The 13331-nt window shown below is 56.1% G+C and overlaps 2 protein-coding genes across 4 annotated transcripts in view; both read left to right on the top strand.

The window, feature by feature from the left end:
* The window catches only part of NDUFV3 (NADH:ubiquinone oxidoreductase subunit V3), a 379957-nt gene that overhangs the window by 244481 nt on the left and 122145 nt on the right, over nt 1-13331 (top strand). The window lies entirely within an intron of this gene.
* Nucleotides 1-13331, top strand: part of PDE9A (phosphodiesterase 9A) — a 117317-nt gene that overhangs the window by 94340 nt on the left and 9646 nt on the right. For both annotated transcript variants that reach the window (XM_050784436.1, XM_050784437.1), the window contains 5 exons: nt 1732-1806; nt 6884-6970; nt 8784-8888; nt 9275-9357; nt 10508-10664. In XM_050784436.1, the coding sequence (XP_050640393.1) occupies nt 1732-1806; nt 6884-6970; nt 8784-8888; nt 9275-9357; nt 10508-10664 (507 nt within the window). The remainder of the gene's footprint in view (nt 1-1731; nt 1807-6883; nt 6971-8783; nt 8889-9274; nt 9358-10507; nt 10665-13331) is intronic.

Here is a 13331-nt window from a genome sequence, read left to right as displayed (position 1 = left end):
TCAGGTTCGGGGGGATTTTTTGGGTTTTTGGTTTTGTTTTTTTGAGACTGAGTCTCACTCTGTCACCCAGGCTGGAGTGCAATGGCACGATCTCAGCTCACCGCAACCTCTGCCTCTCGGGTTCAAGCGATTCTCCTGCCTCAGCCTCCTGAGTAGCTGGGATTACAGGCACCCACCACCGTGCCCGGCTAATTATTGTACTTTTAGTAGAGACAGGGTTTCACCACGTTGGCCAGGTTGGTCTTGAACTCCTGACCTCAGGTGATCCACCCACCCCAGCCTCCCAAAGTGCTGGGATTACAGGCGTGAGCCACTGTGCCCAGCCTTATCTGAGGTTTTTGAATGGAGACGAGTGCCTTTTTCCATTGGAAAATATGCCCCACGCTTCTCAGGATCCTGTCCCAGGGAGCCGTGAAGCACAGCCTAGATCCAAAGTAAAAGGTGGCAGCACTCCAGATCCGTCCCCTTATAAAAAACCAAAAGCAAATATCCAGTAAGAGCTGGGAGAAGACAGTGTGTAATACCAAAGCGTGTTCTTGTCTTCTGTATAAAACCACAGCCTTCTGTCCTTGCGACAGCTTAACCTAAAGCCTGATGTCCTCAGAAGCAACCCCCGGCACCGCCCCATCAGCAGGCCTGCTCTTCTAGCTCTCAGCAGAAACCAGGGATGGGTTCCCCATGGGAGCATCTCAGAGTAACTTCTTAGCTGGCGTTTGAATTTATGCCAGGTGAATTTTACCCCCACACTTCACTTTGTTGCCCTTTTTAATTATTTTTGAGATGGAGTCTCGCTCTGTTGCCCAGGCTGGAGTGCAGTGGCACCATCTCGGCTCACTGCAACCTCCGCCTCCCGGGTTCAAGCAATTCTCCCGCCTCGGCCTCCCAAGTAACTGGGATTACAGGCACCCGCCATCATGCCTGGCTAATTTTTGTATTTTTGTAGAGACAGGACAGGATTCCCCCATGTTAGCCAGGTTGGTCTTGAACTCCCGACCTCAGCTGATTGGCCCACCTAGGCTTCCCAAAGCACTGGGATTACAAGCATGAGCCACCATGCCCAGCTATTGTCTGTTCTATCGTCAGGCTTGTTGAGGTCTGATTTACATGCAGTAAAGTTCTTTAGGTTTGGAGTACAGTGAATTTTGACAAACTTGTTTAGTCCTGTGACCTCCACCACAAGCGAGATATGGAACATTTCTGTCACCCCAAAACCTCCCCCCGCCCCTCTCGCCCTGCCTCTGGCATCCACTGATGGGATTTCCAGCCATAGTGTTGGCCCTTTCCAGAAGGATGTGGCCTGTGAGTCTGACGCAGGTGCCTTAGAAAGAGAACGGGAGAAGCCAGGTGCGATGGCTCACGCCTGTAATCCCAACACTTTGGGAGGCCGAGGCTGGTGGATCACCTGAGGTCAGGAGTTCGAGACCAGCCTGACCAGTATCGTGAAAACCCTGTCTCCACTAAAATTACAAAAATTAGCCGGGCGTGGTGGCAGGTGCCTGTAATCCCAGCTGCTTGGGAGGCTGAGGCACGAGAATCACTTGAACCTGGGAGGCAGAGGTTGCCGTGAGCCGAGATTACTCCACTGCACTCCAACCTGGGCAACACAGCGAGACTCCATCTCAAAAAGAAAGAAAGAAAGAGAACGGGAGAATGAGAAGAAACATCCCAGCATGCACATCGCCGTCACAGTCCCCCAGCACCTGGTTAACACAGAACTCCTGTCCTTTCTAGTACCTGCTCTCTCCAGAGACCGTCGAGGCCCTGAGGAAGCCGACCTTCGATGTCTGGCTTTGGGAGCCCAACGAGGTGAGTGCGGGGCTTGCGGGCACCACGTCCCGTGGGGAGGCAGCTCAGGATCGTGGACCCCAGTGGGACCACCCCCGTCGTTCTTCCTCTTTCATGTTTTCTCCTCTTTTTAAAGACTGGGAAAAAAAAAAAAAAACCCTTGTTTTGCTGGGTTTTAGTTGAAACTAATGCTTGATAGCAGGGCCCAGGAGACCTCACAGCAAGGGGATTCTGTGCATGTGGAGACAGCTGTCAGGGGCAGGGACCCTCCACCCAGGGCTCCTGACGGCACCGGGCTCCCGGGGTCATCTGCTCACCCGGCAGACCCTCATGCGCGCGGGTGGCAGCCCAGTGCTGCAGAACGCCCATGCCAGGAGCAGATCTCTCCTCAAGGAAGGGGCCGCGGTCAGAGTGCTCTGCTCTGAGAGCAGTGTCTGCAAAGGCAAGGCACAGGCAGCCGGCTGTCCCGGATAAGTGGACATGTGGGATTCCGGGAACTGTGTCACCTTCTGCAGCAAGGCTTGAGGCCAGGAATTCCAGACCAGCCTGAGTGATATGGTTTGGCTGTGTCCCCACCCAAATGTCATCTGAATTGTCATAGTCCCCACGTGTCAAGGGCACGGCCAGGTGGAGGTCTCGAATCGTGGGGGCAGTTTTCCCCGTACTGTTCTCGTGATAGTAAGTCTCACGAGATCTGATGGTTTTATAAATGGGGGTTCCCCTGCACACGCTGTCTCGCCTGCCCCCATGTAAGTGACTTTCTCCTTCTTTGCCATTCGCCATAATCGTGAGGCCTCCCCAGCCATGTGGAACTGTGAGTCCCTTAAGATTCTTTTTCTTAGGCCGGGCGCGGTGGCTCACGCCTGTAATCCCAGCACTTTGGGAGGCCGAGACGGGCGGATCACGAGGTCAGGAGATCGAGACCATCCTGGCTAACACAGTGAAACCCCGTCTCTACTAAAAATACAAAAACTTAGCCGGGCGAGGTGGCGGGCGCCTGTAGTCCCAGCTACTCGGGAGGCTGAGGCAGGAGAATGGCGTGAACCCGGGAGGCGGAGCTTGCAGTGAGCTGAGATCCGGCCACTGCACTCCAGCCTGGGTGACAGAGCGAGACTCCGTCTCAAAAAAAAAAAAAAAAAAAAAAAAAAAGATTCTTTTTCTTTATAAGTTTCCCAGTCTCAGGTATGTCTTTATTGGCAGCGTGAGAACAGACTAATACGCTGGGCCACATCGCAAGACCTCGTCGCTACAAAAAAAAAAAGTGTTAAAATTCCTATTTGCTGAAAAATACAAGAATGGGGAATATTTGGTTTCATCTCATTGGCTAATAGACCCCCATCTTTTCACACCCCAAAAAATGAAAAAGTTCCCTCATTGCAGACCTCGGACCCAGCTGTTTTCAACCCACCAAAATCTAAGGACATTTTCCTGCTTGTCAGCAACACAGAGAATGCGCAGGCTCCTCAGCAAGCTCAGCTGCGCTCTTTGACACCCTCGGCCGCAGCGATCTCTTCGCAAAGGGCAGAAAGTGGGATCCTGCCTCTTGGCATCCCTGAGGCCGGGTTGCTGACACCTGGGGCACTGCCCTCTCCTAAGTGAACCTCTTTTACGCCCATGGTCTCCCAGCAGGAGAAAAACTGCGGCACCAGCCAGAAAACCAAAGCTGCAGCCTCCACTCCCCACCCCAGTTCACCCGAGAAGAGCAGCAGGCAGCCAGTCCCAGGGGCTGCGCTGCTGCAAACCTGCTCAAAACCTCCGGCCACCATGTGGCAACTTGCTTCCCAGCCCTGAGACTGCAGGACCGGGGCGTGGAGACGACAGAAGAGGCTTTAAATGTGCAGCATGACTGTCTAGGTCAACGCACAAAAGGCAAGGGCTCCAGTGTGAGAGACACAAGGAGTAAGAGGGGAAGCTCGGAAGAGACGTGTTGGAGCTGCTGGCCTGCAGCGGCTCCCAGGGTCCCTGCATAGCCGCTGAGATTGGGCAGAGCAAGTCCACAGCAAGCAGACACGGCAGACGGTTAGAGCACGCTGTCTCGTGCTCCCAGCCTGTGGGTAAGCGCCGCGCCTCAGCATCATGCAGAAAAATCACCATCCCCAAAGCCATTTTGACCTCAGCCTGCTGGGAGGAAGAGCCAAGCCAGGGGCCACTGATGGCAAAGTGCCTGCATGGAAACCGGCACTTGCTGTCTTTTCCACCACTTCTACAAGGGAACCCTTTGAGTGTGGGCCATTGTGACTGGGGAGGTGGGGCTTGCCCCATGAAGCTGAGGGATCCGTGTCTCCATAATAGAAAGGCCACCTCTCTGTCCTCTGACTGCAGAGTGGACTCACAGCCACTCTCGGGCCTGGCAGGTGGGCAAGGTAGACGGCTCCCGGCGGCTGGACTCAGCCTCTGTGTGGCATCTCCCACGGCCCGTGGCTTCTGCCCAGCAGATCTCAAGGGCACCCCAGGAGACTGATGAGGGTTCCAGTCCTTCCAGGAAGTATCTAGCTGCCCGCGTGTGAGAATGCAGAGATGCCCAAGACAGGAGCCTTGGCCTCTGGCAGATCTGGGGATACCAGGAATTTTGGAGTGTGAGCGGCAAAGAGGGACAACTAAAGGAACACACATGAAAACAGCCCACTCGGCTGCATCTGGCCGCCCACGAGGCAGCTGGCACTCGGAGAACGTCAGGGCTCCTGAGTGATCGCCTCTCTTCCTTCCATCAGGGGCCACCCTGCCTTTCTCCGAGTGGCTCGACCCAGTGTCCTGCTCATCACAAACCAGGCGGAGGACATGACTTCAGGCTGCTGTGTCCTCCCATCTGTTCGGGCCTCTGAGGGCCCAGGGCTGTGGTCTGTGAGCAAGGCCTGCCTCTATCAAGTGCAGAGCTGGAAGGCTGCAGGAGCCTCCCCGTCATCTCATGAGTCCCCCACTCACGACCATGCAGCCCACTCGGACCAGGACCCGCCGCAGCATGCGGGAGCTGCCGGCTCACTCGCGCCCGCCTGGGACTGAGGACTGACTGCACGTGCAGCCACAGATGCCCCCAGCCCTCCTGCCCCACAGCCTCCACAAAGGCCACGTAAGTGGCACCAGGTGGCTCTGTCTGCCCGTCAGCATCCCCTCTTGATGCTGATTTCACAGCAGACGCATCTGCCTTTCAGGACTGCCTTGAGCAACATCTGGGCTGGTCAGGTGGAGAGTGAGGAGTCTCCAGGTTGCAGCTCCTATGGTCGTAAGGGCTGGCGTCCAGGAGGGTAGGGGGCCAGCAGCTCTGGGCAGTGAGGCCCCTGGCTGGATGATCCAGATGGCAGCTGACCAGTGGCCTGGGAGCCAGCCCTCCTGTCCTCACGTGGGGCCCCAGACTCCTGCCATTCTGAAGGGGGCCCCGTCTCCAAAAGTCGGTGCCATGCCCTGCACATTATCCAACCTACATCTGTACTGTCCCCCCAAGGAAAACGAGTGTGTGGTTCACGTGCTTTAAGGACGTTTCCCAGGTGACATTCCAAGCTCCCATCTGTGGCTGCATGTGGGGGAGTTTCCAGTTTTCCAGATGGATTTCCTGCGATGCCAGAGAACCCTCCGCCTCCTTCAGAGCCATCTCATCAATGCAGTGATCGCGAGCTTCGATTTACAAAAACTCGCCTCCCTTGCAGCATTTCCAGGTCTCACACACGGCGTAACAAGTAAAAATGGATTTTTGGGCAGCACGCCCTGTCCTAGTTTGCTGAGGCTGCCATAACAAAGTACCAGAGACTGGAGTGGCGTCAGCAGCAGAAGTCAAGTCCTCAGTTCTGGAGCCGGAAGTCCGGGATCAAGGTGCTGCCAGGTTCGATTTCTCCGGAAGCCTCAGTCCCTGGCGTACAGACGGCCGCCTTCTTGCTGGGTCCTCATGTGGCCTGTTCTCTTCACACACGCATGCTCTTCCTCCTCTTATGAAAACACCAGTCCCGTGGGACCAAGGCCTCACCCTGACTGGATAGAACCTTCATTACCTCCGTAAAGGCCCTGTCTCCAAATAGCTCACTGGGGCTGGGGCTTTACCACATTGACCTGGGGGAGGGTGCAATTCAGTTCGTCACATGCCCTTTTGGGAAGAGAAGGTCAGGCAACGAGCAGACACAGGCAGGAAGCCATGCCGGGCTCCAGCCCGGATGGCCCAGTGCCCTGCACAAGCAGCAGGCAGCTGGGCTGGAGGTAGGCACAAGTGGGGGGCCCCGGGTGGAGGACGCCTGGAGGTGCGTCTAAACTGCCCCTTTGCCGTGTGCATCTTCCTTCTCACTGGGCTCCCCACCCAAGACCTGCTTTTTCCAGAAAGCAAAGCCCACTTTGGTCAAAGTCTTGTTTTCAAAAATCACTTCATGTTTTCCTCCCTAAATTAGCTCCAGAGCACTGAGCTGTATTGAAACAGATCACCACAGTGACAATAAATCCTCTTTGGGACTGAAAACAAAATCTATTTCAACTTGAACAGGGATATTGATAGAAGACAGGGCTCCATGAAAAAGGGTTAGGAGCGGCTTGCCGGGGCAGGGACTCCATCTGAGCACGGCAGTTAAGACGTTAAAGCATCTCCGGTCCCAGCAGGGCCCCAGATGAGCACAGTTCAGCGTTTCTGGATGTAAATCGTCAAAGCTTGTTCGATCCCCAACCTCGGGCAAGGAAAGGATCTTTCTCTCTATGACACCACCCGTGCTCAGGTGTGCATCGGATGGAACTGTGTCCTAGAACCTCAGCTATGATATTGATCCACTGAGACTGTTTTCTATGCACAGAAATCAATAAATTCCTTTTTGGTGCAGTGTTTTCTGAACGGGTGCACTCTCTCACCCAGTCGCCGTCCTTTCTTTCTTACAATTCTCCTTGACTTCGGAACCGGCCCTCCACCCACCAGGAGACCCCCAGTATGCTCTCAAACCCCCACCCATCTGGGTGGCCTGGAAAGGCTGGTCCAAAGACCTCTCCTCCCTCTCTGGGGACTTTCTGGGAGGGGAGAACCCACCTCCTGCCAACGGCCCTGCTGGCACTCCGAGGACGGCAGAGGGAGGGAAGCCAGGGGCTGGGGAGCCAGCCACACGACTGCTCGGTGCCCATCCTTCTCCTGTGCCCACAGATGCTGAGCTGCCTGGAGCACATGTACCACGACCTGGGGCTGGTCAGGGACTTCAGCATCAACCCCGTCACCCTCAGGAGGTGGCTGGTGAGTGCCAAACCCGCCTTCGGTTCTTCCTGGGCACGTGGTTTCATCCAGTTCCACAGGAATGGAGGGAATGGATCTGCCTGATGGCACCGCACTCCCCTGAGCAGAGACAACATTCCCCGGGCGCTCCGTGAAGACGCTCAGCCCGTCTCTGCTCTGCCTTCCACCAAAACCTTTACGCCCAAGCTCCTGCTCTGATGAGCGAGGAAAGAGTGAGACTCTGCCATCACCAAGCGAAGCAGCATGTCCTCACGCAGCGGTGTGTGGGAGCGTGTGTGTGTGAGTATGAGGGTGTGTATGTGAGTGTGGGAGTGTGTGTGTGTGTGTATGGGAGTGTGGATGTGAGTGTGGGAGCGTGTGTGTGTGAGTATGAGGGTGTGGATGTGAGTGTGGGAGTGTGTGTGTGTATGGGAGTGTGGATGTGAGTGTGGGAGCGTGTGTGTGTGGGGGGTGTGGATGTGAGCATGTTGGGGGCGTCTGTGTGAGTTTAGGGGTGGGTATGTGAATGTGGGGTGGGAGTGTGTGGGGTGGGAGTGGGAGTATGGGTGTGTGTATCTGAATGTGGGGTGTGTCTGTGTGTACATGTGTGTATCTGTGGATATGGGGGTGTGTATGAGGGTGGGTGTGTGCATGTGTGGGTGTGGATGTGGCGTGTGTGTATGAGAGTGTGAATGTAGGTGTGCATGTATCTGTGTCGATGTAGGGTGTGTGGATGTGGGGTGTGTGGATGTGTGCGTGTGTATCTGTGTGTGGATGTGGGGTGTGTAGATGTGTGCATGTGTATCTGTGTGGATGTGGGGCGTGTGGATGTGTGCGTGTGTGTGTGTGGACATGTGCGTGTGTATCTGTGTGTGGATGTGGCATGTGTGGATGTGGGGTGTGTGGATGTGGGGTGTGTGGATGTGTGCGTGTGTATCTGTGTGGATGTGGAGTGTGTGTATGCATGTGTGTGAGGATGGGTGTGTGCATGTTTGTATCTGTGGATGTGGGATGTGTGGATGTGGGGGGGGTGGATGTGGGGTGTGTGTGCATGTGTATGTGTGTGTGTGGATGTGGGCTGTGAGTGTACGTGGAGTGTGTGTAGAGAGTGGGTGTGTGCATGTGGATGTGGGCTGTGTGGATGTGGGGGGGTGGATGTGGGGTGTGTGTGCATGTGTATGTGTGTGTGTGGATGTGGGCTGTGAGTGTGCGTGGAGTGTGTGTAGAGAGTAGGTGTGTGTGCACGTGGATGTGTGTGTGTGGATGTGAGTGTGTGTGGAGTGTGTGTAGAGTGGGTGTGTGCATGTGGATGTGTGTGTGTGGATGTGGGCTGTGAGTGTGCGTGGAGTGTGTGTAGAGAGTGAGTGTGTGCATGTGGACGTCTGCATGTGTGCGTATGTTTAGCAGCAGGTATTTTTAATGAAATATTGCTCAGAACCAAATATTAAAAGCCTATTAAAGGTTTCATGGTGACTGGGGACCCAGAGCCCCCTTTTGGAGTCTCCCCTCCCTCATCCCCGAACTTTGTGCCCCACTGTGGCTCCTCAGACACCTCCGGGGACACCCCAGTCCTTGACTGCAAGGTGAAAACCCCTGCTAGGAGCTCTGTCCCCACACCTGCCCCGGGTGCTGTGGTGCGGCCCGCTGGACATTCTCAGGGTCCCTGTGTCACCTCATTGGTACCTGTGGTAAACATGGGAACACTGTTGACCTCTGGTTGGGATGAGGGTTTGGCAGAGAACGTTCAAACCAGCACACAGCCTTCTGGGTGACTCTGGGAGGAGAGGTTGGCGGGCCCAGGCACAGGGTGACCCAGACCCCCTGCCTCCCACAGCTCTGCGTCCACGACAACTACAGAAACAACCCCTTCCACAACTTCCGGCACTGCTTCTGCGTGGCCCAGATGATGTACAGCATGGTCTGGCTCTGTGGCCTCCAGGTGGGTCCTGCCCGCCGCACACCCAGACCTCCACCCTCGGGGGTCAGATGAAGCCCCTTCCAGGCAGTGGCAGCCCCATCCCACCAAGAGAGCCACAGGTGTGGTGTCCCCAGCCGCTCCGCCCTCCTAGGGAAGCACCCCCCACACCACTGTCAGTCTCCCCAAGGGCGAGGCTGCTCCTAGGATTACATGAGCAGGTGTGCGCCCGACCTGGTCACCCGTCCATCCCCACAGGAAGGCTGGTCCCCTCCCACCATGCCAGGAGACTCCACATGGCTGCAGGGGCCTTTGTCCCCACCTTACCACTCCCCCAATTCCACCCCCGTCATCCCATCCCACCCTCCGAGTGAAGAGGGCAAACACCTACACCCTGTTTTCCAATCCAGGAGAAGTTCTCACAAACGGATATCCTGATCCTAATGACAGCGGCCATCTGCCACGATCTGGACCATCCCGGCTACAACAACACGTATGTACAGGATTTTCTCTTGTTTTCCTTTTAAAAGGCACCCTGGCTACCGGAGGGAACCCGTCAGCCCAACCCTCAGAGCAGTTCCCAGAAGGAGCTGTCAGCGACGGCCTCCCAGCCCAGCTCTGCCTCCACTGACACAGCTCCCGGCTTCTGGACTTTGCCCAGGGCCTCGGGTCTCCCCGGAGTAGGAACTTTCGGGATTATCAAACCCCAGGGGGACTTTCCCACCCCTGCGCGGGCCTGGTCCAGGCTCAGGTGCACGGCAGAGCCCTGGCCACGCTGGCGCCTTCTCCACCCCAGGCAGGGAGCAACGCCTGTGGGCACGCGGGGATGGGGGCTCCACACACCCTCTCAGGAGCTCGTCTCTCCCCGGGCGGGCTTCCAGCTGGCTTCCGCAGGGAAGGCAGAGGCATGGGCCAGAAGAGAGAAAAGGGGCTGCAGAACGACAGGAGGTGGGAGTGAGGTGTCCCTCGTGGGGCCAGGGATCAGAAGAACAGACCGTTGCTCCACTCCTGCCTCGACGGGCTCAGAGTTCCTCCCCACGTGGCAGACACGGTCCAGGCCATGAGCTTGGGTTTGTGTCCACAGTGGCGCAGCAGCTCTCTCTGTTGAATTGTGTGTTTGTGTGACGATGTCATCACAGGCCTGAGAGCTCTGCTGCCGTGTGTCGGCACCTAGTGGGTTCCAAGGTGCGGCAGTCGGCGCTTCTCCCGGGGCCATCACCACGCACACCCATCTGTTCTCCTTCTGCTCATTTCACACTCACAGCGGCCGGCACAGCACAGGCCAGCAGAGGCCTTGACCACAGCATCCCAGTGAACCACAGCTGGTTCTGCCCACCTGCCTCTGGCGCCTGGTGTCATTTGACAATTTCACAAGAGGCCGTGATGCCTCAGGGCCTGTCCCAGGGAGCTTGCTGCTTCCTCAGAGGGGTCCTGGGACTGCAGGAGCATGGGGACGTGAAGCTGCAGGGGCAGCCGAGCAGCAGGAGGGACCTTCTGGCTGGGGCAGGGCACAGGCGGCTCCCCCAGCCCCCACGGCACTTTCTCCCCGACTCGACTCCACTTACATGCCTGGGCGTTGCTCCCCAGTGCAGGTGCCTGGTGAGGGCGCCTGAGCCTCCCCTCACTCTCTCCTCGCCTCCCAGGTACCAGATCAACGCCCGTACAGAGCTGGCGGTTCGCTACAATGACATCTCGCCGCTGGAGAACCACCACTGCGCCGTGGCCTTCCAGATCCTCGCTGAGCCCGAGTGCAACATCTTCTCCAACATCCCACCTGATGGGTTCAAGCAGATCCGACAGGTGCGCGGGGTGAGGGCCCTCCCACTGGAGTGGGGGCACATTCAGGGACAGCAGCCCCCATTCTCCATTGGCTGGAGGCTCCCAGAAGCTCCTGGACACAGCAGTGCCCTGCAGACCCAGGGGAACCCCTCCCTCCTTCCTCACCTTCTCCAGGGCCCAGAGTGGAGCCCCAAAAAGAGGGTACCCTCGCCATGCACACGTGTATCCCTCTGACCTGCACTTCCCAGCCTCTATTAATTGAGCCTTCACTGGCTCCCTCTGAGATAAATCCTTTGTCCATCTTCCAGTCCAAGAAACTGAGGCTTAGCGAAGGTAGGGAGCCTGCCCAAGGAGGGGGCGGGCCCTGGACAGACACGTCTGCTGCATCCAACATAGGAGAGCTACCCTGCTCCATAACCCCAGCTGCTGTCACGTGTCACCCACAGCCCAGTCAGCCCCCTTTCATTTCTTTTTTTTTTTTTTCTTCTAAGACAGAGTTTCGCTCTGTTGCCCAGGCTGGAGTGTAATGGTGCAATCTCAGCTCACTGCAACCTCCACCTCCTGGGTTCAAGCAATTCTCCTGCCTCAGCCTCCCAAATAGCTGAGATTACAGGTGTGCGCCACCACACCCGGCTAATTTTCGGTATTTTTAGTAGAGATGGGGTTTCACCATGTTGGCCAGGCTGGTCTTGAACTCCAGACCTCAGGTGATCCACCTGCCTCGACCTCCCAAAGTGCTGGGATTACAGGCATGAGCCACCGCGCCCAGCCGCCCCTTCCGTTTTAGATGAGGGGGCTTTCTGCCTCTCAGGGCGTGATGGGAGGAGAGCGAGAGGGACATCTGCGTGAGAGGAAGATGACCCAGTCCACCTGCCCCAGACAAACGCCTCCAGCTCATCGAAATAACACCCCCTTCCACATGGGAATTCCTCATCAAACACTCACTCTCCGACGTTTGCAGGGGAGGGAAGCTCTCAGAGTAACCTCTGGGAGAAATGTGTGGGGTGAATAGTAGCGTCCTTCAAACAAGGCCCACCTCCCGTGAATGTGATCTTATTTGGAAAAGGGTCTTTGCGTTTGTACTTGTTAAGATCTCCAGATAAGATCAGTGTGGCTTGTCCAAGGGGGCCCTAAATCCAAAGACTAAGTGTCCTTGGACAAGACAGAGGAGAAAACAGTCCAGACACAGAGGAGAAGGCAGCGTGAAGATGCGGTGAGTGGAGATTGGAGTGATGCAGCCCTAAACCAAGGGACTCCTGGTCCCCCGGGACCAGGAGGAGACAAGGAAGGACCCTCCCCTGGAGTCTTCGGAGAGAGCAGGGCCCTCCACACCTTGATCTTGGTTCTGGCCTCCAGCACTGTGAGAGAATGAGTGTTGTTTTAAGCTGCCTAGTTTGTGGTACTTTATGTGGCGGCCCCAGGACACACACCCAGGGCACCGTTCCACAAGGCAGACCTCAGCCATTCGAAGTCTAAGTGGCTTCCTTCCAGAGGCAGCCGACAAAGACCGTCTGGACGCCAGCACTGGAAAAATACTCACCGCCCTCCCAGAGTGCTGCTGAGCCTCCTTTATCAGAGCGCAGCAGCCTCGTCGACCATGGCTTTCCAATTTGTCCACGCTTCCAGGAGGTTCAAAGCCCAACGTAAAAAACTGAAGTCAGTGAAGCATTTGAGGAAGCTCTGAGGAAGCAGCACGCTCCCTGGGACGGGGCCCTGAGGCATCACGGCCTCTTGCGAAATTGTCAAATGACACCAGGCGCCAGAGGCAGGTGGGCAGAACCAGGCTGTGGTACACTGGGATGCTGTGGTCAAGGCCTCTGCTGGCCTGTGCTGTGCCGGCCACTGGGAGTGTGAAATGAGCAGAAGGAGAACAGATGGGTGTGCATGGTGATGGCCCCGGGAGGAGCACGGACAGCCGCACCTCGGAACCCACTAGGCCTGACACGGCAGCAGTGCTCTCTGGCCTGTGACGACATCATTGCACAAACATACACAATTCAACAGACAATTTACAGTCATTATTGAATCACCGGTTCCCAGTACAGTTATCTCCCCTTTATCTATAGGCTCTCTGGCCTCTCCTCCATGTTTGTGCCCCTCCCCACCCTTCAAGCAGGTGCCCTGTGTGGCTATAAGCGGTGGCAAATCTTCGTCTGCAGTAGGTCAAGGGGCAGCCGTGAAGAGAGAACACTGCATCTGCCACTGCTGCCCCAGTGGGGAGCTCCTCCAGGGACAGGACCCGGGGAATCAAAGGAAGTGAACGCCCCTTAGTGTAGGCCTCGTCCCACTGAGCTGTGTCAGAGAGCATCCCGCAAGAGAAGGAGGCGGCACCCGACTGGAGAAGCAGCCCCTCTGCACACGGGATCGTCCTCGTGCCCGGCCACCATGGGGACACACCAACGTTGGCTGCTTCAAATGCTTCACTGACTGCAAAATGTGACTCTCCTCTGGGGGTAAAATTCGTTGTCCCACTTTTTTAAAAATATATTTTGTCATGGAAGATTTCAGGAATAACCGAATAAATGCTTCACTAATAACACAATTCAATGTTTACAGGAAAATTGAATAATTCAAGATGCAAGTGGTGTCCCCCTCAAAAATATATGTATACATTTGAAATGACCTAGATTGATGGGTTTGGGTTTTGTATCTGATGCTTGTGGTTTTATTTTCTTGGAAGAGGAAAAC

The sequence above is a fragment of the Macaca thibetana genome, chromosome 3 (assembly GCF_024542745.1).
Source record: "Macaca thibetana thibetana isolate TM-01 chromosome 3, ASM2454274v1, whole genome shotgun sequence".
Classification (NCBI taxonomy): Eukaryota; Metazoa; Chordata; class Mammalia; order Primates; family Cercopithecidae; genus Macaca; species Macaca thibetana.
The sequence above is the reverse complement of the archived record's forward strand: the minus strand, read 5'-3'. Positions and strand labels throughout refer to the sequence as shown.